The sequence below is a fragment of the Haliaeetus albicilla genome, chromosome 13 (genome assembly GCF_947461875.1).
Source record: "Haliaeetus albicilla chromosome 13, bHalAlb1.1, whole genome shotgun sequence".
In the NCBI taxonomy this organism is placed as follows: domain Eukaryota; kingdom Metazoa; phylum Chordata; class Aves; order Accipitriformes; family Accipitridae; genus Haliaeetus; species Haliaeetus albicilla.
Genome location: NC_091495.1, coordinates 6749382 through 6776229, shown reverse-complemented (window position 1 = coordinate 6776229; position 26848 = coordinate 6749382). Strand labels below are relative to the sequence as shown.

Sequence of the window (26848 nt, the reverse complement as noted above, 5' to 3'; positions counted from 1 at the left end):
ATGGGGAGCCAAAAAGGCTCTGGAAGACTCCAGATCTTCTCCCTGTCTTCCCCATAGGGGAAAGACTGTAGACAGCAGGTCATGTGTAAAGGCTCACTCTGGCTATGTGCTTCACCTCCACAATGACAGCGCCCGCCTTCCTCACCAAAGAGAGCGTGGGTTGGTTGCAGCCCAGCTCTCTGTGGATCCTTGTCCTCCTCATCCCACACTGCTCTTCTACAGAATCGGTCGTGTTTGAATCTGCTGTTCAGGGATGTTAGTGTGGGAAATTCAAGTTAAAATGGATACAAGTTAAGCTGCAGAAAACGTTCCCTATGGTTTTGCTGAATAGAATAGGACAGCTTTATATTCTCCATTAGGTAAACGATCAAGAAATGCGATTTTTGTTTGTTATCTGTCTGAATCACCTGAAGGTACCAAAGCCAAACTTAAGAGTGTAAAGCATCATCTCCTACATATTTCAGATGTTATGTATATGAGTAAAACAGTAACTTTGCAGTGGCTTTAGTAGGTAAAGTGCTTTACCTTTCATCTAAGAAAAGTGCTTTTGTGAAAACTGTCCTTTAAAAGCAAGACCTGGTCACTATTTGACTTACGGTAGCATTGAACAGAACATCAGGGATATAGGCCTGTCATGTCAGCTGCATGAAAGATGGTAAATATCCTGGGACAAGGAGGATGGAAAAGAGGGACAATAGAAAAGACGCTTGAAAGTAGCAGTGTTAACACCTTAATAATGTTACTCCGGCACTACAAGAATAAAGTTACAGCTTCAGAATTACTTAGCAAGCGGCTGTAAAGCCAGGACTGAATTCTGGTCTCCCAAATCATATTCCAGACTCCTGGGTGCCACAGCACACCTCCGGGCTACAGAGTGCAACTTTCATGTCCCTTTTAAGTGCCTGCTTGAGACACTTTGGCTCATAAAATGCATGCATTGAGTTTTCCGGATTAAAAAAAGGGCTTTTTGTTAGTCTCCTGCACACATATCACTGCAGATCTCTGAACATTTATGTCACAGTTTTGTTTTACATTCCTACACTACTTAAAAGATAGCTTGTACTTTGGGGTAATTTTGGAGGCTGGCGCACTTTATTACACTTCCATGTCGGGTGTCTTGATCTGTAGCAAAACCTCTAATTGCTCTGCATCCCCATCTAACTTTCTAATAAGATTAATTCTGTCTTGTGTCTTTGTAGTCTCTAATTAACATGATTTGTCTTCACAGTTAAGGACTCCAGGGTATAGCAGCAAGCTCAGATTCACCGCTCAGTGAATCTTAGAATTAGTTAATCTATCCTTCCACGAGCAGAGCAAATGCTGTAAGGTAGCTTCAAAGGGCTAAATTCGTTACAAGGCAGCGCTCAGAAGGACGGACGAGGAGGCAGTGCAGCTGCATACCTCACCTTGAACTGTGGCTGCTTGGCTGGATGCAGACAGGCAGGGCAGGAGAGAGACCCTCACGCTGCCCTTAGCCTGCTGCTCGCCTTCTGCTGAATTAGAGCACCCTGAGATGGGCACTGATGGCGCTTAATTAACCTGTGGGAGAGCAGAGGCAGGAAAACAAGTAAGCATTTGATCTGGCTTCACCCAGTAAAATACCGAGTGCCATTCTGAGCCCTTGCAGTAGTGTGGAAGTTGAGACTGGAGGATCATGCATGCACGCCGCCTGCTCTGCGCACAAGAGCGAGCTTTGCCTGGCACAGACAATTAAGAGTAAACTTCAGTTCATCAATGTGTAATTGGCAAGAGCCTTTTTGAAAGCTCTTGAGAATCCATAGCCTTTTCCTCATTGTTTTTCCACTGTTAGGCAGCTCTTATTTCTAGGGGCCTTTAGGAACTAGAGGTATCAGAAAGCCAAAAATCTTTCCTTACAGGTGGTTTCCTGGCCACTCGGAAACAAGGAGGGGTTTTCTCCAGACATTCTGCTCTTGAAGCTTCCAGGTTTGTAAAGCGTGGATGAAAAGCCATATCCAAATTATTTCAGTATCAATAGCATAAAATGGAATGGCTCAAAGTTTGTTTCTGGATGTACATCAAGAAAACAGAAAATTGATTTCTGGAGGTACTTGAGAATTTTGAATTAGGATCATAGTCTTAAAAAGAAGAGCTATTTTAGTGGAAGGTTGTTTCTGTCTCCTTGGTTCCTCTGCCACTTGGATCACAAGGTCCTGCAGCGGGTGGGTACGGAGCAGCCTGGGACTAGGAAAGCCATGGCAAAGCACCCAAGCTGGTGTTCCTGGGTAGCTTGCGAGAGGAGAGGGGAGCCTGAAGTGGAAAAAGCACCTGGTTTACTAGTAGACAGTACAAATACAGAAAGTTCTGCATGGCAGGAGACAGCAGAGAGAAACCAGCAGGTAGAGCTGTTTCCATGAAACAGAGCTTTTAAGTTGCTGATGAAGTTACAGAGCAGCAGGAATGCATCCACTTATGGCAGATGAGCTTATAGCAAAGTGCCCTATGCTGTAAACGGTGGTCATACCTTTTGTTCTTCCTTATGTTTGTTGTTATAATTGGAAGCCAATTACATTATTTCTCTCAATGCTGGCATCCTTAATAAGAATGCAAATTAATTAAAATTCTCTCCTTATTCCATTAGCAAAGAAAAAAAAGTAAGCATCGAACAGATGCAAGGCTCCAGCGTCTCGGTTCTTTTCATAGCGGTGCTCCTGGCTAGCAGCAGAACAAGGGACATGTCATTTAGCTTCCCTGGCTCTTTGTTCCCTGTCTGTAATGTGCAGACAGCCTGTGGTCTGCTTTATAGCAAACATCTACTTTACAAACTGCAGAGTACTACTGGGGAACCGTATTAGCTTTAACCAAGCCAATCTAGCTGTGGGCATGAAGCAAGCCAGATTAGTCTATGCAGAGCTCAAGCTGCTAGACTGCTCGCTGTGCCCAAAGGATGACTTCTTTACATTCAGCAAAGCATCTCTCTATACCACCACAGTCAGAAGGACAGGTGTAGTGAACAGCTACAGTGCTACTTGGACAGCTAGGGATTCTCAAGTGACCCAAACAGGAGCCAGAACAGGTTGGGGAGGAAGATGTCTGTTAATGAGGTACTAGCATTGCATCACGAAGAAGCTGGGAACAAGCAACAGATTGCTGTTGTGTTCAGAGAGTTGACCTGAGTGTCAGCTAAGGTACTGTGATAAGTGGCAAAGAATTTCTCCTTGTGGCACATTATCTTGGAAGCATGGCAAAATACGATACTTCTGGTGTAGATGGGCTTATTTGCTTAAGCAAGTAATTTTCTGTAGCTGTAGAGGGTAGGTATTGTTTGGCGCACCCTTCCCATTTTCTATGTCTACGTTTCTGTGTAGCAATATTCCTTCCCCCCCTTTACTTCTGGGAAATTACAAGTCCTCTCCAGTGGTTCATGCTATTATAAAGCACAATGCAAAATGTCAGTGGCAGTTCTGGGACCACATCTTTTATAAAAGAGAGGAAAAAGTTAGTTTGGGAGTCAGGCAGGCACACCTTGCAATAATAATTCAGCAACAGCAAGTCCTGGCAGAAGTCTGAGGTCTGCTCCACCACTGTGGATTATGCAGTGGGGCCCTGCATCGCCATTCAGCAGGAATTCTCCAATCTCAAATACTTCCAAGCACACCCTTGATTTTAAGCATTAAGTCAACAGAATTAAACCACAGGACTGGATTGGAAAACTTCACCCAAGGATTGTGGAATGTCTGGCAGTGGAACAAGCTGTACTGCAATCTCACTATTTATGGGTGGCTGCTTTTAAGTGTTCAAAACATTGCGGTGCTGCAGAGTAAAAATAATGCCGATGGCTCCGCGTATAATTAAAGCTTTAGTAAGTCACTTCACCTTCATGCAGCCCCCCCCCCCCCCCCCCCCCATATAATTTAAGATTTCTCTGTGTATTTTTAGCCTTGGAAGTCTGTGAAAGTTTGTTGCAGTCAAGTTTTGAAGGTAGTGTTAAAAAACTCTGCATTTTCAGAAGAGCTAACTTTTTCTACGGCATTAAATATGAAACAAATCTCATTTTTGGTGCAAAGGCAGTGCTATCTTACTTGCACGTGGGCTGTCTGCTGTAGATGCTACATAAACACTGTCAAGTCTGTTCTGACCACACGACACAAACCTACTAATAACAAACAGATGCAGAGCTCAGTGCTGGAGCTACAGCAATGTACTGAAGCAGTTGTGATCAGTCATGGACGTAGAATGCTTTGGGACATGCTGGACATTTTTCATGTATGTAGGGAAACCAGAAAGCTAATCCTATATACAGCCTGCCTTCTGCAGGCTTCGAGTTGGAACAAATCCTGTGGAGACAAGAATTGCAAGCGCCAGCTCTTACTTGTCAAGCAACTGTATATTTTTGTCCATAGTGAGGCCAAAAGGACCGGACAGAGCCAGAATTCACTTTGAATGTCCTTCCGATATGGAAGGGGAAAATAAAAACAACATGCTGGCAGAAGCTAAACAAAGCATTTTTAATAGCAGGCCACAGAGGAAAATTAATGAGCTACTCTCCATGGCAACATCTAGGTTCTGTCACTTTTGCTGCCTCCACTCTCTCCTCCTTCCCTTTCTCTTCTCCCTCTCCTTCCCTTCAGTTCCCGCTGTTCTTGCCCAGGTCCTGCCCACACTGCTGTCCCCGAGACCTGCATTTGCAGGCAACCACTTTGCTGCCAGGGGTCTGCACATCATTGATGTTCCCCCCTTGCAGCAGCACTTGTTATGCCTGGCCTGTGCACATGGGATTCAGATTTTCAATTCCAAGAGGTGCTGCCTGGGACCAAGCAAGCCTCCTGTTTTCTAAGCTGTCCACTGCTCCTGCTCTTCTTCCCCCTCAAACTAAGCCATCTATCCGCCCTAGCCCCCTTGCGCTGTATTTGGCAGGGGTAGGCTTCAGTCTGTATGGATACTGGAAAGGGAAGAAAGCTTGCCAATGGCTATTTAATTAAACTTTAGCCTAAACCCCAAGCTTTTAAGATGTTGGTCTAAAGCACCATTATTTCTAGAAGAAAACCAGGTAATTGCACTGAGTCCTGGCTTACTTCCATAGCTGAAATGAACTACAAGGGGAAGGATGCCACTGACACTCAGATTGCATGTTCTCCTGGGTGGGACAATTAAACCTTGCTGATGCTGCAGCATTGTGTTGCAGTATTACCATCTCTATGTTCTTTATATTTCAAGAGAAACGAGTCCAGCACCCACTAACAGGTGAAGAATTGCTGTGTAAATAACAGCCTCTGTACCCTGGACTAAGCACTGGCCCCAACCCATAGCAGCAGCACAAATTCTTCAGCGGTCCCAAGCTGCTCAGTGCGAGGTGGTCACAGACACTTCAGCTGGATGCTGTGCTCCAGGAGTGCAGCCGTAGCTGTGTGCACCTATTTTCAGAAGGGCCTGAATGACGAGCGGGTTGGTGTCTTCCATTGCTTGCTTCGAGTGCCTCTGAGGAAACCAGGTGGGAATATGCCTCCTGACAGAGGAGCACATCTGGCCACGGAGCCAGGCCCAGGCACTTGAGAATGGTTTGCTTCCTCAGGAGGACACCCTCCAGCCTCTGCACCTCCGCTTTTGCTGTGAACCAGAGAGATTTGCTGCATGGCCCCTGCCCACAAGAGCCACGGTAGCTCACACATAGGTATATCAAGTGCTCTTCTGGACCAGCCTTTTCTGTTCAGAGACCTGCAGTAAGCTTGGAGAGAATGCTGTCATCTCAGAGGGTTTAGGTGATACACTTGCACTGGCAGCTTCTCTCTGATATGGCCTAAGCCCTATTGAGTTCCAGCGAGGGGGAAACTGGGTACACTGGTGAGGACTTGTGCTGGCCAGAACGCTTCCAGGGGGTTTTACCTTGTGTCTGTTTTCTCAAGCAAAGACACAATTCTCTGCTTTAGGAAACTTCGGCAGATAGTCAACCTGAATGTTAATGCTTTGCAATTTCATTTTATTGTGTAGCCCAGCTCTACCCTCGTAAGCAGTGGGGAAAGGTTTTCGGCATCAGCAGATGCTGCTATAGCCCTTTCTTGGGCAAGTTTTAGTAGTTCTCTTTCCCTCATCATAATCCAAAGGGCTACAGCTTAGCATGTGGATTGATACCAAGGATGAAAGACCTCCACAACCGAAACAACTCCTTACAGTTCAAACTAGAGTATAAAAACAAATTCAGGAGACTTAGGACCCAAGGATGTCTTAACCAATGGATACCACATTCACTGTAATACTGAGCGAACAAGTGCAATCCTTATTACCCTTCTCGCACAGTTTTTCTGACTCACGCAAGCATCTCATGAATTTTCAGCACATCCACAACATCTGCCTCATATACCTGCCAACACTGTTTAATGACAGCTAATAATCATTTTACTTAAAAAATTCAAAGGCACATCAGACGTGTCCCCACACAGAGCACTCCCCTGATACAATACAGCTATACAGGTACATCTCATCCCCACAAAACACACACATTAACTACATCTCCCACCATCGATCCAACAGCCATCCTTGCTCCTACAGACACCTCAGATTTCATTCCCCTCTCCTTCCCGTCTTTGCTTGTGCTTACCTGCAGCTGTGCTCCAGCATCATGACAGGGTTCTGTTTTTCCCCTCTGAGAGCAGGAAAGGAGGCACCATCCCACCACCTCATTTACTCGCAGTGTTATAGGGGAACATCTTAAATGACCTCCAGGCTTGTGGGAAGAGAAAGGGGTGTTTCCCAGCCCCTCCCTAGCTCCAGGCTTTTGTAGTGTAGGGACCATGACTGCAATAATTTGGGTTTCTGCTGTTCTTCCACCTGTAACAGGGCAGCTCATCGGATGTGATTTTCTTGCAGCAGAGATGCTTTCTGTTGTGAAGTTTCAGATATCTGGTAGTCAGTGGGAAGCCCACTAACAAGTTATCTGTATGCTGAAACTACTTACACTTACGCTGTGGCCATCAGTGTCTTGTCTTGCTCTGGTTTGCACCCTGGCTCCAACCAGGCTCCCACTTCTGATGTTTCTGGGAAGGTGCGATCAGAAGTTTTCTCATAGCCAGGTCCTTCACATGAAATATGCCAAGCTCTGTGTCTGGCTGAGGCTCCTACAGAAATGCCTGGGACAGTCTTTCTTGCAAAAACAGGAGAGAAAAACTTCCCTCATGCAGCTTAAGATATTGCGTAACATAGTCACTGCTGTACTCGGATAGCACGGAGGAGACTGTGCTCAAGACAGGCCATGGGCTTGACCTCATGTCTTCCGCCACCCTGGATGAGTGACCCAAACAGCAGTAAACCAGGAGAGCTCTCTCCAGGGTGTGAGTTTCTCCTCCAAGAGAAAAAACCCCAAAGTATTCCTCTCTCATACTAATTCGGTGTACTCTGTGAGGCCAGGAACCAGCAGGTGATTCCCTTGGGAAGGCCATGGCTGCCAGGGTACCAGCATACACTGGAGAGGGGACTTTATCCTGGGTGACAATGGACCCAAGAGGAGAAAAAGGGCAAAAGCCCCTCCTTTGTCTCTCCCTTTACAGTTTTGTCCTACAGATGACACATCCCCTTTGTGTTCAATGGGTTAAACTGTTGAAAACAAAAAGCCTTCCATATTTACTGGTGTAATCTAAAAATACCCCAATTCTGCTGACAGCAAGAGCAAACACAGGCTCCCAGAGGCTTTCTTCCCTTGCTGAAAATGGCACACAGTGTCCCGGCTGGCTGACACTGCCCCAAGTGAGATGAGATGAGTTGAAAGAGCAAGCTCGGCTTCTCATCCCCTCTCAGCGTCGCTGCACATGGTGCCTTCACCCTCTGCCCCCCAGCTGCTCCAGAAGGGCAAACCTCAGCTCCCACCCATCCCTCTGCCCAGTCCCTGGTACCTGCTGGCCCCGGGTGCCAGGTGGGCTGTATGGCTCAGCCAGGTGATTGCAATGGGCCCTGACGCACCATGAGGCTGAACAGACAGACTTGTTAGGTAGTGTGGGACATCTCTCCACTACGTCTCCTCTGTCCCCAAAGAGGCCGTATTAATTCACGATTTAGAATAATCCCAGATTTGAATGCATTTTGGGTATTTTTTCATTGGGAAGATACAAGAAATGCTTGATATAATTTACTTATGTTATGCTGGCATAGCTATAGGGGCTTTTAGTTTACATCTGCTGGTTACACTCACAGCCTGAGACCTTTTTGGACAGGTGATTTATTTGGCCACATCATCCCAGCTGCGGTTTGCATACTGAGTTTATGGTTTCTAGGCTATAGGTATTCAAGTGTCTGAATGCTTGGTCAGGAAGGGAAATGGTTCAGTGCCCCAGCTCTGATGCAGGCAGGCAGTATCAGCAGATACAGCTTGCTTGCCTTCCTCCTCCTCTCCACCTCTCTGCTTCCAGATGCAAACGCTTCCATATTCGGCAATGTGTAACTACGATGGCTTCTTAAGGGGAAAACATCTACCTTGGCAAATGCATTTAAGACTTTTTCTTCTGCTTCACATTTTAAAGCATATGTGGACTAGAGGAAAAATACTTCCGTCTTATGTCTGCTGGCATCTCTCAAGTCTTGCATTTAAAAATGCCAACAACCTCCCAAAGATCAGCTAATCATAATTAATAAAGAAAATGCACTGGCACTGGAAAATGAATTGGCTCCTCTGAGTAGGAAGGTGGCCTGGAGAGGGAATCAGAAGCCAAGGTTCATGAGATTTTAATCCTAGTTTCTGTATCAGTTCCCTGTCCAGAGAGGGTCACTTAACTGCTTTGTTTGCTTTATTCCTTTCTGAATGGGGCTAGACATTAGCTTAGTCACTGTGGTGTTTAGGGGATTAATTAGCTAATTCAGCACCTCACTCTAATGATGTAAAAATCTTAAAAGCTTCACTGGAAGGATCTGAAGCTGTAGCTTAAGAATTATTACTCATTTACAACCTTTTTTGTAACACATTTTGGAAGAGTTAAAGGTAAGGCGAGAGGGGAAGATTTTCATTTTAAAAAGAGACGTGTATTTCCATTTGGCAAGATTTTGCATCCTGATGGGAAAATGTAAACACTCAGTCTCTGATCTTGCCTCAATCCATATTTAATCTGAGAGAGTGCTGTGGTGTACCTTTTCAGACAACAGTTTCAGGAAGCATGGGGGAATATTCCAGGCTTCCTTCTGCTTGGAGAAACGCTAAAGGAAAAAAAGGTAGGTGAAGTGAGGCAGAGATCTCGCATAATCCCATGTGGAGGACACAAAAAACATGGAAGACAAAGCCATAGAGCAAAAGACAGCCTTTCTTTTAGCAATGGGGAGACTTACACAGCATCCTTTGGGATTAAAATTATTTCCCCTTTTCCTCTGTGCAGACCCTTTTGTTTTGGTGGATAAGGGGATGAAACCCTGCCTGTGGAAGCTGAACAGTCAGAGGATGAAAGCCCAAGGGGGATTTCTGCCACGGGAGAAGAGGCAGCCCCTCTCCCTGCCCGTGATGCTCTGCCGTGGGGCTGCCTCCCACCACCCCAGCAGCACTCACCCACTCCCCTCCGCCGCGGTGTCACTCTGCCGCTGCTCCGTGCCCGGCTTCGGCGTGCGGCGAAGGGAGCGGGTGGGAGTATGAAATCAGATTGAGCCAGCGGCAGGAAGATGAGCAGGGTTTTAGGAGCTGGTGGAGTGTTAGGAAGATGCTGGAGTTGAAGCCTGCAGAGGATGGTGAGATTAAAAATAGGCTGTAGTCAGCCTTCCCCAGCATTTCGGCATCTTAACAGCCTGTTATCCTCGTGACCCACTGAAGAAGAGGCAGCAATGAAAGACATTATCTCTTCCACCACCCTGGCAGTGCAGGACAAAATGGTATTTTGCTCCTAACCAGATCCTTCTCCTCTCTCTCTCTGGTGGGTGTAAACTGAATATTTCTTCCCCATCTTCAGTCAAACCAAAGGACTCCCTCCTTCCCCCGAGTTCAACAAGGCACTTGCGTGCATTGAAGATGAGCTCATTCATTCACATCTTACAGGGTGTTTGCAGGCTTCCACCATTTGCTAGGAAAAAGGGCAATTTCTGTACAAACGACTGGACGTCATGCTGCAGGATTTTTAATTCAAGACATTCATTAATTAAAGCATTTCACAGAGCTACATTATCCAATACAATCCACATTACACCTTTGTACCTACCTTAGCAATGCTGTGTTTATATTAAAAAAAACCAAAGACAATTCATAATGATAAGAGGTGTTGAAATACATACTTAGATCAGGTGAGTGAACCTCTTGGCCAACAGCTTGTACATTATAGGTGTCAGAAACAGATTCTTCTGCTCTTTGCCTGTGTTGCATATTTCTGCAAGTTGATTGTGGGACAGACAAGGCTTCCCTGAGCTGCGGGTTTCAGCTAACTGTGAGCCCAGGACGTCAGCTGTGAATAAATGGTCAGGCTTGTCCAATGTGGTAAATTCAGGAAAAATCTTTGTAAAGGCTGCTGTGGTGTAGTTTTTTCGCCCCAGCTTTAACTTTCATACATCAACAAGATCCTTCATCTGAATTGTTTTAGGAAGTCTGAAGGGTGTTTACAATTTTGTAAGTTGGTCTCAAGCAGAGCCAAGGGCTGCAACGCCAGGTCACCTGGCTCCAGCCCTGGTTTAGCTGCTTCTGCTTTGTTAAAACACGCTTTCAGGTAACAACTTACAACTGGGGGAAACATTGTGTGAAGATGCAGTGCCACCTTAGCACCCCCTTTTTTTTGTGTGTGTGCTCCTTCTAGAGCAGTATTTGTGAATAGTAACAGACTGCCAGACCCATATAGCTTTCTAGACACAGTCCTGCTCTAACTCTGAGTGCAATTTTCCCTTTTAGAGCTTCTATGTAGTAAATGTTCTCCCCCAGAGAGAGCCACCAGGCAGAAAAAAGGTAGACTGGTATTTCCACAGACACGCAGCACTCCCTTGTAAACTGCCAGCAGTGCATAAGTGGTTACTGTTGGGTGGGGAGAAAGGAGCCAAAACCCAAAGAGTGTTTCTTCTGTCCTGGTTTTCAAGTACACATATCGGTATAATTCAATGGGAGACAGTAGTATGTTCGAGTGAGATGTGGCTGTGCCTCCATTTGTCCTCCTGTAAAGTGTTTCCAGCTTTTCAGCACTGCAGTGGGAGCACAAGGAGTGGGATGCTATGAGAAGTGGGTCTAAGGGAAGGAATTTGGCACGAAGCCGTGGCTTTCACTGGGTGTTTTGTTGCTGCTCTCTCCCTAGGAACATTTGTATCGGCGTTTACTGTGCTGTGCGGAGCCCGGACTGACCTCCCTGACAGGCACATGTGTTGTGTCTTCTGGCTGAACATTGCTGCTGCTCTGATTCAGATCCTGACGGCGATCGTGATGGTTGGCTGGATTATGAGTATATTTTGGGGGATGGACATGGTCATTCTTGCAAGTAAGTACAGTGCACTCACCTCCCCGACTTCTCCCCTCAGTGGCCATGTTGGCGGGTGCCAGCTAACAACCCCAGCCTCGCCTCCGAAGCCAGAAGCAGCCCACAACTCAGGGTGCTGATTATGTCTGCAAGACCCCACTCTCTTTCCAAAGGCTGGCAGAGGCTGGTGGGCATTGCCCCAAACCAGACAGGTCTGAGATCCTTCAGGTTGGCGGGGCAGACAGTTCCCAAAGCAAGCACTTCTCCCAGAGAACATCTTACCAGCAGCTTTGGCTCTTTGGTTTGAAGGGGCTCCACTTTGTCATCTCTGCTGATGACATCTGTAGCTGCATGACGGAGGAGGAGAGAGGATCTCAGGAAATTGCCAGGCACCTGCCTAAAGATGAAATGGATGAAACTGAAAAAACCAGCAGGAAAGCAGTGCACATCTTCAGCTGCCAAACCCAGGGTTTAAACCCTCTCAACAAACCACCTGCTAATTTCTGAGCCAGGTTCAATTTACAGGCTGAATTAAAGGCAATCCCCACCCAGAGCAAATGATGGATATTAAAAACCTGAACATAAGTGAGGCAAAAGGCTTTCCTCAGGACAAAGCAGGGCTGCCCTTCATTTTTCCCTGCAAACCACCTGCCAAGTTTCCTCTCAGATGTACCCACAGAGCAGGGGTAGCCCAAGTTATTTCTGAGGATAAATTGTGAATTGGTGTACATCTGTGACGTGTCTTTAAGAACCTGCCCAATTTGTGTGTAATCCCATAATTATGTGTTCATAATCATATGCTCTTCTGCCATTGCTCTGCTGGACAGCCTCTGTGTACGGTTCGCTGTCTGGCAGTACCCAGTTCTGCAGTGGGGAGTGGCAGAAAAGCACCTGTCCAGCTAAAGAGCTACAGCTGAAACCATGACTTGCTTTTTTCCACAGTCCTGTTCTTGTATGTCCTCTGGGTAGAGGGGCTGGGGCTCGGGAGGGTCTTACTGGTTTTCCAGTTTGGTTGCTGGGAAAAACCATACAGCTTGGAAATACTGCCCCAGAGCTGCTCTCTGCACCTGGCTGGACCCCACCAGTTTGGGAGGCAGAGGGTGGGTGAGCAGCGTGTGCTGGGGATGCTCGGGCCAAGAGGTCCCCGACCCCAGCAACAGCATTTCATCCCGGCCCCTCTGGTGGCATAGGGAAGGATAAGAAGAGTCAACGTGTCTTATGTTAACCAGCTATATATCATCTGACAAGTTGCAGCCCGTGGCAGTTTCTTGCTGTCTCATTAAATTGCTGGGTTTTAAGTTTACTTACCATGCAGAGAAAATAATGGCTAAATAAAGCAGCCCTTGGTTCATGCAGAATAAAAGAACAAACTCATTTTTCAATCAAAACAAAGAACAGAAGTGATCAATTGCTCCCAGCTGGATAAAACAGCCCTGTCAGTCCCAAAATGGTTTGTTTTTTCATGTTTTGTTTTCATGTAAAAAAAACCAAACCAAAAACCAAACTTCAAAAGGAAACAATGTTTCAAATACAAGACATTTAATTTAAAAACACTGCCAAGAAACAGTTTGCTTTGGTTGGGTTTTGTTTGCATACAAACAATTTGATGCACTGGACAGAAATTGTACACCGTTGCGACTTGAATCTGTGTGTGGGTGGGAAACAGTTAAAAAAATATGAAATTACTGCTCACTTCTAGTCTTCCTCACCTTGAAATGGCCAATTCCACATGGCCAATTCCACCCGTCCCTGTGAGGGTGCCATACGATTTCGATGGGCTAGAGGCAGGGCACAGCGGGTGGTGTTGAACCTGATGGGGGCTAGCAGCGAGGAGAAGGGTGGGAAGCAGCTGGGACTTGGGGACACCGCTCTGGCTTTCCCTGAGGGGCGAGTGCCTCGCTCCCTGGATCAGGGCCGGTCTCTCTATTAGCTGGTAGGGAGCTGGGTGGGAGTTAGGGAGGCTCGTCGCAGTTTTTCATCTTCTACTGCTAATTCTCAGCCATTAAAAGGGGGAGGCTGCTCCGAAGGGAGAGCTTTGGGCTGATGTCATACTGTCTTTAATGAAGGGAAAAGGAGAAGAATTATAGGCTGGTCAGGTATACTTCGATTCCTGGAAGAAGTAATCAAACAAGTGACTTGCATGTATTTAGAAAATAAAAAGAAACAAAGTCAACCTGGGTTTCTCCAGAGCGAGTTATGTCAGACTGGCTTGATTCCCTTCTGCGGCAGAGGGATTCATTTTGTGAGTGGCAGCGGCGGTCAGCCGTCCCTCCTGACTTTCAGGCGCCGACACTGTCTCGCCCAGCGTTCCTACCAGCAAGCCAGGGAGACGTGGCCTGGGTGAAAATGCACTTGAGAACTGTTCTCTAAATGCATTTTCCTGAACCGGAAAGATATAAGGAGAGGTGTGTTGAAAGGTCCTTCCTGAATCCAGCTCTGTTCGGTATTTTCATTCATAGCTTGATGATGGACAGGAGAAGGGTCTTACCAGCCCCGCACCACCGGCGGCTGCAAGGATGGCAGGCATAGTGAGGGCAGCGTGCAGATTCAAGCAAATCGAAGAAATGGTCTGAAAAGAATAAATGCTACTCAGTGGAGACAAGTCCAAGACACTAAGGAAGGATTAATCAACTGCTTAAATACACGCTAGGGAACAACTTGTTTTTCGGAGAAGGATGTGGTGGCTGCAGTGAGTCACAAGCTGCACAGGAGTATATTGCCGTGGAGGGAACAAACACTGCCCAGGCAGGTAGGAGCAGAGCCTGTAGGTCATTAACTGGTGCCCTCGCCTTTCTCGGCACACGTAAAGCTGCGGCGAGGCTTGTGTCCAGCTTTGGAGGGTGTACTTCATGTGGACAACCTGGAGAGAGTCCAGGGGACTGTGAGACAGCAGGCAATGAAGAAGTTCAGCAGGCTATTTAGCCTAAGACAGGCTTAAATAACAGCAGGAAAGATCTGTGTGGAAATCAGGAGACATTTTCCCTCCAGTAAGGTCAAAATGCTGAAGAGGTGGCATGGCAGGATCTGCCCTCTCTGTCACTGGAAGACCCCGAGAGCGAGTAGACCCATGTCTGTAAGGAACAAGGTGGGACACAGCAAGAGACTGACTGACCTCAGGGGGTCCCGTCCAGCTCTCATCTCCTGTAAGGTGCCCTTTAGCAGCATATATCCCAGAAGGAGGATTAATTGAATGCAGTTTTGCTGTCACACTTAATTACTTTTGGCAGCACAATGGCATGGGGCATTTTCTCTGCTAATTTAAATGAATTGCCAGCTGGCCCCATTAAATGCCACAGATATCTTCTTTAAGCAGCCATATGGCTTTGGAAACCGTCCTTTGCTTTACCTGCTGCCTGAAGGCAAAGGTAGACTAAAAGGAAGCACTTAATTCTTTTGCAAAAAAAACCCAAAACCAACCCAAACTGGACTCTCCCCTTGCCACTGCAAATATCCACCTGCCCTTAGTGTGGCTGGGCAGCACTGCCGCACCGTGCTCTCCTCGAACCCCTTGTCACAGCTGTGGGGACGAGGCATGGAGCTGAGGCAAAAGAGAGCTAATTAGCTGGCCAAGGCCAACTGGAAAATAAGCCTCCTAAGGCTTTCTGGGCAAGTTTCCCTCTGCTAAAGGCACACCTTGTCCCCAGCCCACGCAGCACACGTCTTCATTAGCTGCATTGTGCAGAATGAACGCAGGGGAACGGCCTTTCCAGGAACTCCCTAGCTGCTCAGAGCTCGTTATAAAAGGTTTATGCCATTTCTTGACAGAAATACCATAGAAATCAATATAGTAATGTCACACTGAGGTGGCGTAGGGGACAGAAGTCAGGGACTGTTTGTCCAGGCATTGTTTTGTCTCTAATGAACGCAGCCAAGAAGTCAAGCCTGGGTTCTGAAGGAAGCCCTTGCTCAGCTTCTGGCCCCTGAATTAACGACTTGCATGGCTGTGCCTATGAATGAGCAAAGGTGCCATCGCTTGTGGTGTCACAGAACGGGGACTCCTGCTGCAACCCCTGCTTCTGCAGTGCGCAGCTGACTCTCAGGGACTGATTTCCAGCCAGGAGTAAGAAATTACCTGTAATCGTGCTGTCCACTTGTCGCTCCTTTGCTAATTACAGTGCTCAGACCTTGCCAGAAGCAGCAGCAGATGATTGCATGGTTACTGTATGCTCGGGCTCCGAGGGACTTTGGAAAGCATCACTGAGCCTCTATTCTCTGCAAGGTCCCTGCTAGGGCAGGTAACGCAGCTGCCCTGGGAAGGAAAGGGAGCAGAAAGCTCTTGAGACTTGGAAGAGAGCAACATCCCAAAACAGCTGGTAACCCTTCATTATATGAAGGAAATTCTGAGGACATATTGCTGGCTTAGACCTATTATGTTTTGGGGTTTTTTTTAATCTAAATAGAGCCATCCCCCAAACTATGCCTGAGGAAAGTAGTTAAAATACCCTTTTTTGCAGTTTTCTACCAAATGCTGCGTTAGGGTAAGTTCTTAAAATATTGTAGGAGTGTTAAATACCACCACGGTCTGCAGCACCCAGCCGGGCTGAGGCATGCTGCCATTGTGAGTTATCTCTGGGCACAAGCAAACTCAGCAGCAAAACTGACAAAAAGCCGTCAGGTGTAGTTTTCCCAGGTCTTGGACCTTGAATGGCATGCCACGTGCCATCCGGTACGCTGTGAGGTCTTGTTTGCTGATTTCCTTCAGCAGTTCCCCTTTGGTCAAACGTGTGAAATAGCAATGTCACAGAGGAAAGTGTTTGTGGGAGCATCGCTCAGAGGTGTTAGTTCATCCAGCCTGTCCGGCTCAGGGCAGGTGAGCTGGAAAGCACGTGAGGATTCCCCTATCATCTTTAAACAAGAGCCCCAAATAAAATGATCCACTTCAAGTACAAGGATTTTAAATAATGTTTAGCCCTGGTGTGAATGTCTGATGGTAGAGCAGCTGTTCTCCGTTTACTCTGCAGCCCCAATTTATTTGTTCTTTTCTGGTTCTCCATGTGTTTCGGATATATTGTCTACAGTTACATTTCTCCCTCTCTCTTTCTTTCATGTTCCTTTGCCTCCATTTGTTCACCATCAAAGTTTCACAAGGTAAGTCTGTTTCCGTTCTTCCTCTTCCTCCTCCTCCTCCTCCTCCTCCCCCGCCGTGGCAGCTCCCCATGGAGAGCAGTGAGCGCTCAGCTGGGGCAAACCATTTGGGATTCGCTTTGGTCAGTGCTGCCTGTTCCCAGCCCAAGTCCAGCCATGTGCCTGTACGTGCCTGTGTCCACCTGTCTCTCTGTCTGTCCTGTGGCCACTCAGCCGTGGGGACATGTTCTCCACCCAACCTTGAAATGCCTCTTGGGCTGCCCCAAGGGCACCCTCGAGCCCATTTCAGCCTCAAGAGCATCCTGAGGCCACCCTCAGCGTGAACCCAGTCCCAGTAAGACAGCCAGTGCACAGATTGGTTTATTTTTGCCTGAATCTTACTTGCAATGGTTTACAGAAGAAGTGCAATTTCAAGCAAACTTGATTAAATCTGATTTTGTGCGCAGATACTCAGACCAACTTAATCTTGATCCCAGAGCTGTCTGCTTTACAGAACTGCACCTTAACTGTATTGCAGATGTACTAACATAAAGCTACTTCATACAGAATAGCTATTCCTATGCAAGAAATACAATAACTATTTTCATATATAAACTATTTAACAAGTCTGAAGTAGTTTAATAAATAAGTTTAGCATAGGACAGGTCATCTTCTGGCTTACTTTGGTCACATAAAGAGAGATACAGGCTAGGCCACTGTAACTGTCTTCTAGCCAGCTTCAAAACTCACAGCAGGACTGAAAGGATTTCTAGTATACCTTACAAGTTACTGTAAGCATAACCTAGCTTGCTTACTTTAGCTAAGGATTCATGGCATGCCCCAACTCTTTGGTCCATGTGGTTGGTTGTTTTGTTTTGGGTTTTTTTACTGTGCTCCCTAAACAAACTAAACCGATACTGTAGACAAGCCCATACTACAGGTTTCCAACCAGCTCATCTTGCCTTCAGAGCCAACTCACACTTAGCACATAAATGTATAAGAAAACATCATTTTTTCTCCTAGAAAAAGCTGTTTGAAAAAGGCGAGAGTCTTTCTGTTCAGCTGCACATGATGGGCAGCAATGCAGTGCAGTGCTGATAAGTGTCGTTAATCTCCTCTATTCCTTGTGCTCATTTAGCAGCAGGAGACCCAGGCTGCCAAGGCTGGGGGCATGCATGGATTTTCCAGAGTATAGCAAAATTTATTTGCCAGAGCCAATTCTTAGTTCAGCAAGAAGTCCCTTAAAGGTAGGGCTTGTGGCACCTACTGGTATTTTGTGTTCAGCTTTTTTTAAAGGACTTACAAAAGCCTGACATAAGAGTTGGAAATAAATATTAAAAAGCGTCAATGGAAAAGTGTTTGATGAGTTAAGCATTCTTCTGAGATGTGAAATTCCAGACTCATTTGAAATTCAAAAACATAAAAATGACAAGCTACTTACATTATTTAAGCAAAATAAAAAAACCTCCAGATTTTTTTAGAAGGTTTCTAGTTGAAAGATCTTCATTATCACAGGCAGCTCAGGTAAGGACAGTTTGTTTGCTTCTTTAAAAAGGAGATCTTTTGCATTGATACTATCATAATAACAAACCCCGCTTCTCTTAAAAAGAAAGCAGGTAAAGCTTCTGGTGCAGTCATTGCAACCACCTAGGAAAGTGTTAAAAACCCCCAATATTTTTCTCATTATCCTGTGTCAGCACAAGAGCAGCGGGTGCTCTCCTATTGCCCTTTCCTGCCCTAGCCCCCTGGGGGACGGAGCCCTCTATGGGATTTGCAGCCTCCCTTCAACCACTACATACAGGATAGGAAACAAAGTGAGGCCCCAGGCCCTGGAGAAGCTGTGACGAGCAGCGGGACAGGCTGCTTTAGCCCTTGCAGCATCCATGTGGCCGCAACGCAGCGGGGCCCTGGTGTCCGCTGGGGCCAAGCATGAGCCAACACAGAGACCCCCAAGGGCTTTGCTGCCTTGGCCGGGATGTGCATTAGACCCCATGGCTGGGGAAAGAGGAGAAGGGGTGGAGGAGGAGGGATCGAGGCAGTTTCCCAGTGCAATCGGTTTTGCTGCTGGAAAGCTCCATTTTCTCCAGTCCCACTGGACGGCTGCTGTGCCCCGACAAAAGCACCTGTAATTCTGCTGGGCTGGAGCAAAGCAAGTGCATAACAAGGCAGTGAGAATATAGTCAGGGAAAGGGCCCACAGAGGCATCCCGAGGTCTGTGTTTGAACTCTGACATGCCAGCCTGTGATTAAAGGCGTCCCCCTTCTCCTCCAAGACACGTTTGTTCAACTCTGCAAACCGCAGCGCAAATCGGTTGTTGCTGGAGAGCTGTTAGCAAAGGCCAGCACGGAACTAAAAGGTGGATAGAGGAAACCAGCCTCCTCCTACCTGGCAGTCCTCTGGAAGGACGAGATTCAGATGTAGATCGCAAGTAGAGATGAGAGTGCGTCGGATGCACGGCCAGCAAGCTGCCAGGTCAGCGCTTGGGAAGAGCTGTGTCTCTGGAGCAGTATATAAGGGCATACAAAAAACACGCTCTGTAAAGGTTTTAGGTTATTGGGCTGTACTGGAATTGGTGGCCACCAGTACCTGCTGTGCCTTTATAACCTCGTCAAGCAGGGCCGCCAGCAGCCGCATCGCCATGCCCAGGACCGTGGCTGCACCGGGCAGGTGTTGGCTAAAGCAAGGCAGGGCGGCTTGCTGGGCTGAGCCTGCCCCAGGGCAGCCTGGCATTCCCCCCCTATTCTCCCACATGGTTTGCCATTCCCAGTAAACCAGGCTCACGGCTCGCTTGAGCCTCGCCGAGGGTCCTCGTTAGGAATTAACACTAATCATGTTCCCTTCCCCTCCCTCCTCACAGGCTACAAGGAACAGGGGATCCCACAGCAGCTGTAGTGGCTGGGACAAGTATGGTCAGAGAAACACGGCGAGAGATTCCCTTTGGCAGCTGTGGGCCACGGACCTTTTCATTACCCTTTGTCTTTCTTCTTCTTACTTTTCTTTTGTTTCCTTCTGTCTGAACCCGGTTCATCTGCCCGTCCAGCGGAGCGGAGGTGCAGAGCAGCCGACGGAGACTTGCACTGATCCTATTGAGCAGCGGAGATGGGGCGAGCACGGCGTGGGTTAGGACTGGCCCCGGCCAGCACATGGTGGGCGGCCGATGAGGAGGAGGAAGGTGGCAGGAGGAGGAGACACCCCTGGCGAAAGTGGCACCTGGGCAGGCAGCTGAGCCGGGGGAGCAGGAGATGCTGCTTTCTCTCTCCTCCCAGGAGGAAGTAGCTGAAGACATTTTGCCTCCTTTTTACGCTCACTGTTAAAGGAAACCGGCGGCAAACATCAAATGCCAAGGAGCTATTAATAGATATATGTACAGTATGTAAAAGCAAACCAGTGGTACTTTCTCCCCACCCCGAGAGTCCATCCTTGACTGCTTCGTGGTAGTGGAGGACTCAGCCCAGCCTCCTCTACTGTCTGCGTATATATGATGCTCAATGAAGCTCTGTCCTTGCAGATGTCTTGAGAAACGTGCTTGCTGTAAATTGTATTGTACTGCTGAACTGACTGGGGCTGTCCCCTGCTTCCATCCACTGACACCATGTGAAGACCAGACCTCCTGCTGGCCCCTCAGGAGACTTTATTTAGCAAGAGACTGGTGCCCCACAGAGCCTTGCCTCTAGGGTGGTGGGTGCAGCCCCGTGCTGCCAAAGGCTTCTAGTGTAAAACAATACTGGGGGAGCCAAAAAAAAAAGAGACTTTTCCTCCCCTCCCCTGAAAGGGACTTGCTGGCAGTGTCTCCGTGCTTTGGAAATGGATCCCCTTACAGCGCGGCGTGTGCTCCTGGCTGAAGCAGTGTCCCCGCTCCGCTTCCCCAGGGTAAGTGCCCAAAGCTCAAGTATCACGACCTGGTGCTAACCAGGAGCTCGGTAGCAGTCATGGTTGGGAGGCCTATAACCAAATGGGGTAGGGCTGCGTTTTCATGGTTTGAACACACGATGTGCAGAGCTAAACTGGGCATCCAGGCGGAGTGACCCCTCCAATCCTGGCTGGTGTTTCAGCAGAGTGAGAGGAGATCAGCCGGGGGGACCTGGTGGCAACACCTGGCTGCTTTTCCACTCCAAAAAGGTGACAGGAGGAGCCCTGCTGAAAGAAGACAAAACTAGGCTGCTGCTCTTGGCCAGGGAGGGTCCTCCTAGGGACAGGAGCTTCACACAAACCCGCTGCCAAAACTGGGAGCCACCCAAGCGTGGCAGAGCCAAGACCTGCTTCCAGCCCATCACTCCTGCAGAGGCAAGTGGTGGGCAAGGGGACGGCAGCGAACCTCGCTGCCCTACAAGCTCCTGGCCTCTCCTAGCACGATGGTTTGCTTTTAAGGCAGGTTTTCATTTTCCGTGCAGAGCAGAGCCTGTCAGTTAAAATACCCGAGAGCTGAGATGTCAAACAGCAGCAAGTGCCCCTGAGCACGTGTGTCTCCTGGCCTGATCACCTGCAGGCAGAAAGTGCAGACCACCAGGCTGTTGTCCATGCACCGTGTGTTTAACCCTCAGAGGCATCGCAGGGGTACACTGAGCAGGACAGCTGCCCACCAGGGGTGGGGGAGAGCCCTGCACTGGACGGGGCACTTCTTGGTGATCCCCCCAGGGAGCTGGTGGGGTAGGAAACTCCTTTAGTGTTTACACCAGCAGGAAACATGGCTTAGCCTCCCCATAGCCCCAGGTGCTCTCCTGATGGCTGGAGACCCACTGGCTTTAATGCAGGACATTTTCTCCCAGAAAGTTTCCTACCTGCCCAATGCCCACGCTTCGCTGTGAGCCCACAGCCTGTGGAAAGCAGGCACCAATACCTCGCTGCTCTCCCAGCTCAGGAAATCCTTTTCCAGGGCTAAGAATAAAGCATAATCCACAGTCCCAGCTAACTCGTGGTGGGACAGGACCCATCCAAACCATGCACATTTATCCAGCGCAGGCATCAGAACTGACGACAAACTTTCTTCACCCCACCCTTTGACAACTGTGCGTGCCACAAAAAGCTTTGGGCTGCCAGAACCAGAGAAAGGGGCAGAGAGTCAGGAGCCTCGGGAGCACCAGCCTTCACTGTGAGCCAGGAGACCGCTGGCTTGAGCACTTCCTCTGATCTCAACAGCCTTAATCAGAGAGCAATTGGAACCCATATAATCAGGATGCAAATTTGTAACACAAACAACTCATTGTATATTTTACCAAGCCAGACTTCATCAAGGGCAGTGTATTTTGCACCCATTCCCTTTGTACATGTGCAAGTGCTACCTGATGTTTGAGGATGGCGTGCCTGAGCCAGCACGCTCAGCTAAACGCCTGCAAAACTGCACAAGCCCCACTGAACGCATGTCCTGCAGTGCCTATAGTCTACAGGAGACATGTTTAAACTGGCTCTTTGGCACATGGTTAGCAAGAGGAGAGGAAAGAAATCAACATGAAATGGATTTGTGGAAGACCCTTCAGGTTAAGTTTAAAGCAATATTTCACAGCTCCTGGCCAAATATTAACAGTAACGCCCTGCATCTGCAGATGATAGACATCGCTATCCCTGTTGTACAGCTGAGAAACAGCAGTATGCAGTAAGGTTAAATTACCAGACTCCAAAGCAAACCCATGGCAGAACCACAGGAATATCTCAGGCTGCATTCCTCTTGCCTCGCACCCCAAGCAGTGGCTCATACTGCTATGCTGGCCAGACAGAAACAGGTATTTGGCACCTACCCTGTATCCAAATGGGGGTGCTGAGCTCAGCTTTTTGGGCTGCTCCACAGAAAGCAAAGATCCGTAACATGGTGCAGACAGGAAAGCTTCTCATTTGTAATTTTAGAGGAAGATAGGTGAAAAAAGCATCAACTTTTAAAGAGACACAAGCCACACAACACAGACAGCAGTGAAGTGGGTTTCTTTAGAAGACAAGCACCAGTTGGTGCTTCTTGTTAACCCAGGGCTGGAAGTGCTCAAGCAGAAAAGCAGCACAGTTATCCTGCCACAGCGCTGCGCCACAGTGAGGCATCTGCTTTGCCGAGCAGAGGCTTGCAAGACAGCAGCATTTTGAAAAAATCAACTCCTAGTGGGTCAGTGGCGGAAAGATGAAACACAAGAGCCATCTGACATCTGCATTAAAGCCAAGGGGTGAACTCCTCAAGGTAACTGTTGCCACAGCAATCACCAAAAGGATTTCTGCTCGTGATGTTCAACATTTTCAACTCTCTTTGACCATTCTACCAAAAGCAGCAGTTAAGAGGGTGGCCTCTCAGTGACCTGTACTGTAGCATCTGCAGCCCTGTGGCTTGCAGGACTGTACGGGTGTTACAGAATTGAGCTTCAGCATTTACTGCGAGACAGAGAAGCTCTGCTCCTTCATTTCCCACCTGGGTAGATAGGATCCTAACCCTGAGCAAAGACGAAATCAGCAGCACAGCTGGAAAACAGCTTCACAACCTGCTGCTATGATTGGTGGGAACTCTTTTTTGAGCTTTATAACTAGTCATCAAGCTACCCAAACAACTTGCTAGCTCAGCTGCAGCAAGCGTGGTGACCAAGAGCAACGGTTACCCCTCACATTTGCCAAAACAGAATGGCTGGTTCAAGTGCAAACTCCAAACGCTGCCTGAGCATTGAGTTAGTTGTGTCGTGGTCTTGGGATGGAAGTGCGGGAGCCTCTGCAGACACGGCTAACAGGTTTCACGAGGCCAGAGGTAGAGGTATTGAAAAGAAACCAGGCAAAACCTTTGGGTGCAGAAGCTGTGAAACAGGAACAGCCAAGCGTGGCTTAAGAACAACTTGTTCTGGTGCCTGAGAAGATGGATTCACTTTTAGAAGATGGATTTAAACATTTAGTGGACAGGCAGCACAGGAAGTCTCAGTCTGGGGAGGGTTAAACAAGCTGACATTTTCAATGGGCATTAAGCTGCCAGAAATCCTGTCTCCTGTGGCATCGGATGCCAGACCAGCAGCAGATGCCCCATCCCAGAGATCCCACACCTGTACAAAAGCTCCCCCAGGAACAAAAAATGGCAAGATTGGCTCCTCACCAGCATCACCAGGGTTTTGCTGGCCTTTCAGGCCACGTTTGGTGCTGTCTGTCCCTGTGCTCTAGTGAGGATGGGAGAACTGAATGAGTTGGGGAAGGGCCTGAATGGAAATGCTGCCCTCCCTGGGGCTGCTGCGGGTCTCCAGAGAGCATCGCTTCTGTAAAGTCTGTGTGCTGGTTGCATTTATTACATGAGGGAGCTTGGCACTGGCAGCACTGTGCAGGAGAAGTACGGGATTTATAATTTACTTTCAGGTTTTGCTCTATAAAAATTTTTATTTTTGACCTTTCTATCAAATTGCTGAAGCCAAGAAAACAGCCAGCACATCACTTCAGAGGCTCTGAAATCTGTCAAATGGGCAGCCAGGACAAAAGGCCTTATTTCTGCCTGTTGTGGGGATTTGCTTAATTGATTTTAATTAGCACCAGACAAATTCCCACTCTCTGCTTTGGGACAGGAGCAACTGTATCGATTCACCTTGCTACCGGGGAGCAAGCACCAAATTGCATTTTCCCCAAAGCTGCCCCACTGCAGGGATAACAATGATAAAAACCTCTGCTTTTTCCAATAGTCCTGATTAAAACCAACACCTCCGAGCTCCCCCCAGCCCAGGTGGGAACAGCAGCATGCTCTCGGACAGTGGCAAGACCCTGAGCCTGGTTTCAGGTCTCCCTGTGGCAAGTAGTGGGGAGACACGTGCTGCAATGAGCTCAGAGGCCGAGCTGATGGGATTTCAAGCCTTAGTGGTCACAAGGGGGGGTCTGCTCAGTCCCCTCTTTAATACCACACCTTGCCCCCACGACTTGTTTTTCCTCGTCTCGTAAGAGACCAGAGCTTTGTGCCAGGGACAGACCAGGCAGAGCCCATCCCCTCGAGGGGCTCCTGGGGATCTGGCAGTGGGGAAGCTGGCAGCAAGCTGGAGGTATGTGCACAGTGCCCAAAATTCACACACCGGTAGGAAGACCCACGCAGCAAAGACACAGGTATGAGTGCTAATTTGGAGCTTCCCCCCTCCATCAGCAATGCTTGTCTTTCTCTTTAGGGCCAAATAAATCACCCAGCGCATTTACACCTCTTTCTGGAGTGCCACAGAGGGAGGCCACCTCCTCCAGGACGCCCACCAACACTGGGGCTGGGTAACTTGCCCCCCGCTTGCGGGAGCCGTGCCGTACCGTACTGCACCGCCGCTGCAAACCGACCCCCGCCTCCTTGCCGGTGCAGCTTGAGGTCGCAGCCAGCGAACGCTTGACCTGGTCGAAGGCGCATGGCACCGGGCTATCCCGATATCATCATCTGCTTTATAAATATAGGTGTTTTAGATGCAAGTTTTACAGCTAAAGAGTGGTAGTGGGTAACAAAGAATAAATGCAGTTGCTTCACCCCCATCCGCCGGCGACACGGTATTTTCTGCTGCTTTTTCCTGATTGTGAAAACCAGGTTTCTCAAAAAAAGGGCTTTAATGAAATAGTTCCTTGGTACTTGGACCCAGCCGGGCTGAACAGCTGATTTACTACTCAGTGGAGAAACAATTCCAGGTAGGAACCAAACTAAATGTCTTTTTTGAAATTTGTGGCCAGTCGTAAGCCAATTTCATCCTGGGTCAGCCCAACCATTTCAATGCAGAGCATGTTAACTTTTTTTTTTTTCCTAAGTTCATTGGTGTTGCCAAATCCGCACTTACCATGGAAAAGGTGCTATGGCAGATGGCCCCCACCCTCCCGGCCCTTTGCCCACCTGACCCTGCTTGCCAAGGGGGTTGGCATCGCTCTCAGCCGTGGCACACGTGCCCGGCGATCACAGCCGGGAAGGTCAGTGGGGCTTTGTGCCCAAAATGGCTCCGGCACTCAGCCGTGTTGTAGGGAGTGTTAGACATGCGAGGTGCCTCCATCTGTGCCGCATCCTGTGCTTCGAGACACAAAACTGCATGTTCCTCCCTACGTGCATTGACTGTCACACATTTTATTAAAGATCTTTCCGTTCTGCTGGAAATCGCCCCTTGTCGTAATCTCGCCATGACACAGTGGGTATTGTGCTGAGCTCCATGGACAAGAAACCGGAGTCACGGTCTCATTCTTCTTCAGGGGGCAGTTTTATTCCACCCTTGCCTTGCCTCCTACTTGTTTTGGGATGACCCTGCAGTTCACATACATGCATATACTCCAGCCAGAGTGTGTTTTATTACTGTTCAACCAAACTGCATCCTCTACAAGAGGCCACCAGGAGTTCATTGAGATTTAAAGCCCAGACACAAGAGCTATAAGCTTGGCTAGATCTGATATTCCTCCCAGTCAAAAGCAATGCCTTCTCCCACGCGCTTGTTAACCATGGCATGACAACCCCCCCCGTAATTTCTAGCTGACTTCTCTTCATGCTCACACACATAATGCACTTTCAGGCAGCACTGCAATTTATTTTCCAAACTGGCACTCGGCAGTTCCATCATCCCGTGGGACCAGCATGCTGTAAAACCTCAGGTGACAGTGCCACCAGCTGAACCAGGGTTAGTTACAGTGAATCCCACGGGAGCCCATACCACCCACAATCCATCCTTCCTCCTCTTGTCATCCATATGCATAACTAGAGCCAGGCTAAAATTCAGTCCTGCTTCTCTTGCACCCACCCACTGACCAGAGGGAAGTGACACCCCCCCATCCCCTCCACTGAAACAGTGCAGTGGGATGTGAAGAATTCACGTAGGCTCTAGGATCGACAAGGTGAGAGTAGCTCAATCCATCTTTCAGCAGGCAGGTCAAACGGAACGGCACATTGGGGCTTGGGATCAAAACAAGGGCTTGCCTCCACTGGCACTGCCTGGAGGTGATGGCAGCTCTCCCCCAAATACCCAGCAAGCAATCCCCCCCTGGCCCGCACGCCTCCCTTTCCACCTACCACACACATACAGACACAGGCGCTGCTTTAGAGGCTGGGAGGGGGATAAGTTGTCCATCTCTGGGTTGAGTCCATGCTTTCCTTGGGTTTGGCTCTGCTTGGGTGTATTGGGTTTTTCCACCCCACGAAGGAGGGAACGGGTGCCATTTGCACCCCGATGGTGAACCCACCTTTCATTTTCATGCCGGAGCCCAAACTAAGGGGTTACAGAGGACCATTTGTATGCCTATTTATATCACTGAGTATTGGATTGTGACTTGCTGTGTTTTGATACTGTGGATTTTTTTTTTTTTAAGTTAAATATATTCTATTGCTGGACAGCTGAAATGAAATGCAGAGTCTCTTTACATAGCTTGGAGAAATCCCATCAGCCCTGGATCAAAATGGGTCTTCCTCCCTGCACCAGCTGGGTGGTGAAGAGCATCCAGTAGACACCAGCCCCCACCAGCATCACCTGATGAGAGGAGGCAGGGGCCAGGGCACAGCTTTCTTAAGAAATTAATGA

At 48.3% G+C, this 26848-nt stretch overlaps 1 protein-coding gene across 5 annotated transcripts in view; it reads left to right on the top strand.

Annotated features, from left to right (window-relative positions):
- The window catches only part of STUM (stum, mechanosensory transduction mediator homolog), a 47888-nt gene extending 22445 nt beyond the window's left edge, over positions 1-25443 (top strand). Inside the window, exons 2-4 of one of the 5 annotated variants that reach the window (XM_069800027.1) lie at positions 11187-11366; positions 19267-20279; positions 24497-25443. In XM_069800027.1, the coding sequence (XP_069656128.1) occupies positions 11187-11366; positions 19267-19301 (215 nt within the window). In that variant the 3' untranslated portion in view covers positions 19302-20279; positions 24497-25443. Of the gene's footprint in view, positions 1-11186; positions 11376-16424; positions 17192-19266; positions 20280-24496 lie in introns of those variants that run through there. The other 4 variants (XM_069800024.1, XM_069800025.1, XM_069800026.1 and 1 more) reach the window with 4 other exon arrangements.
- Positions 25444-26848: the final 1405 nt, after the last annotated feature.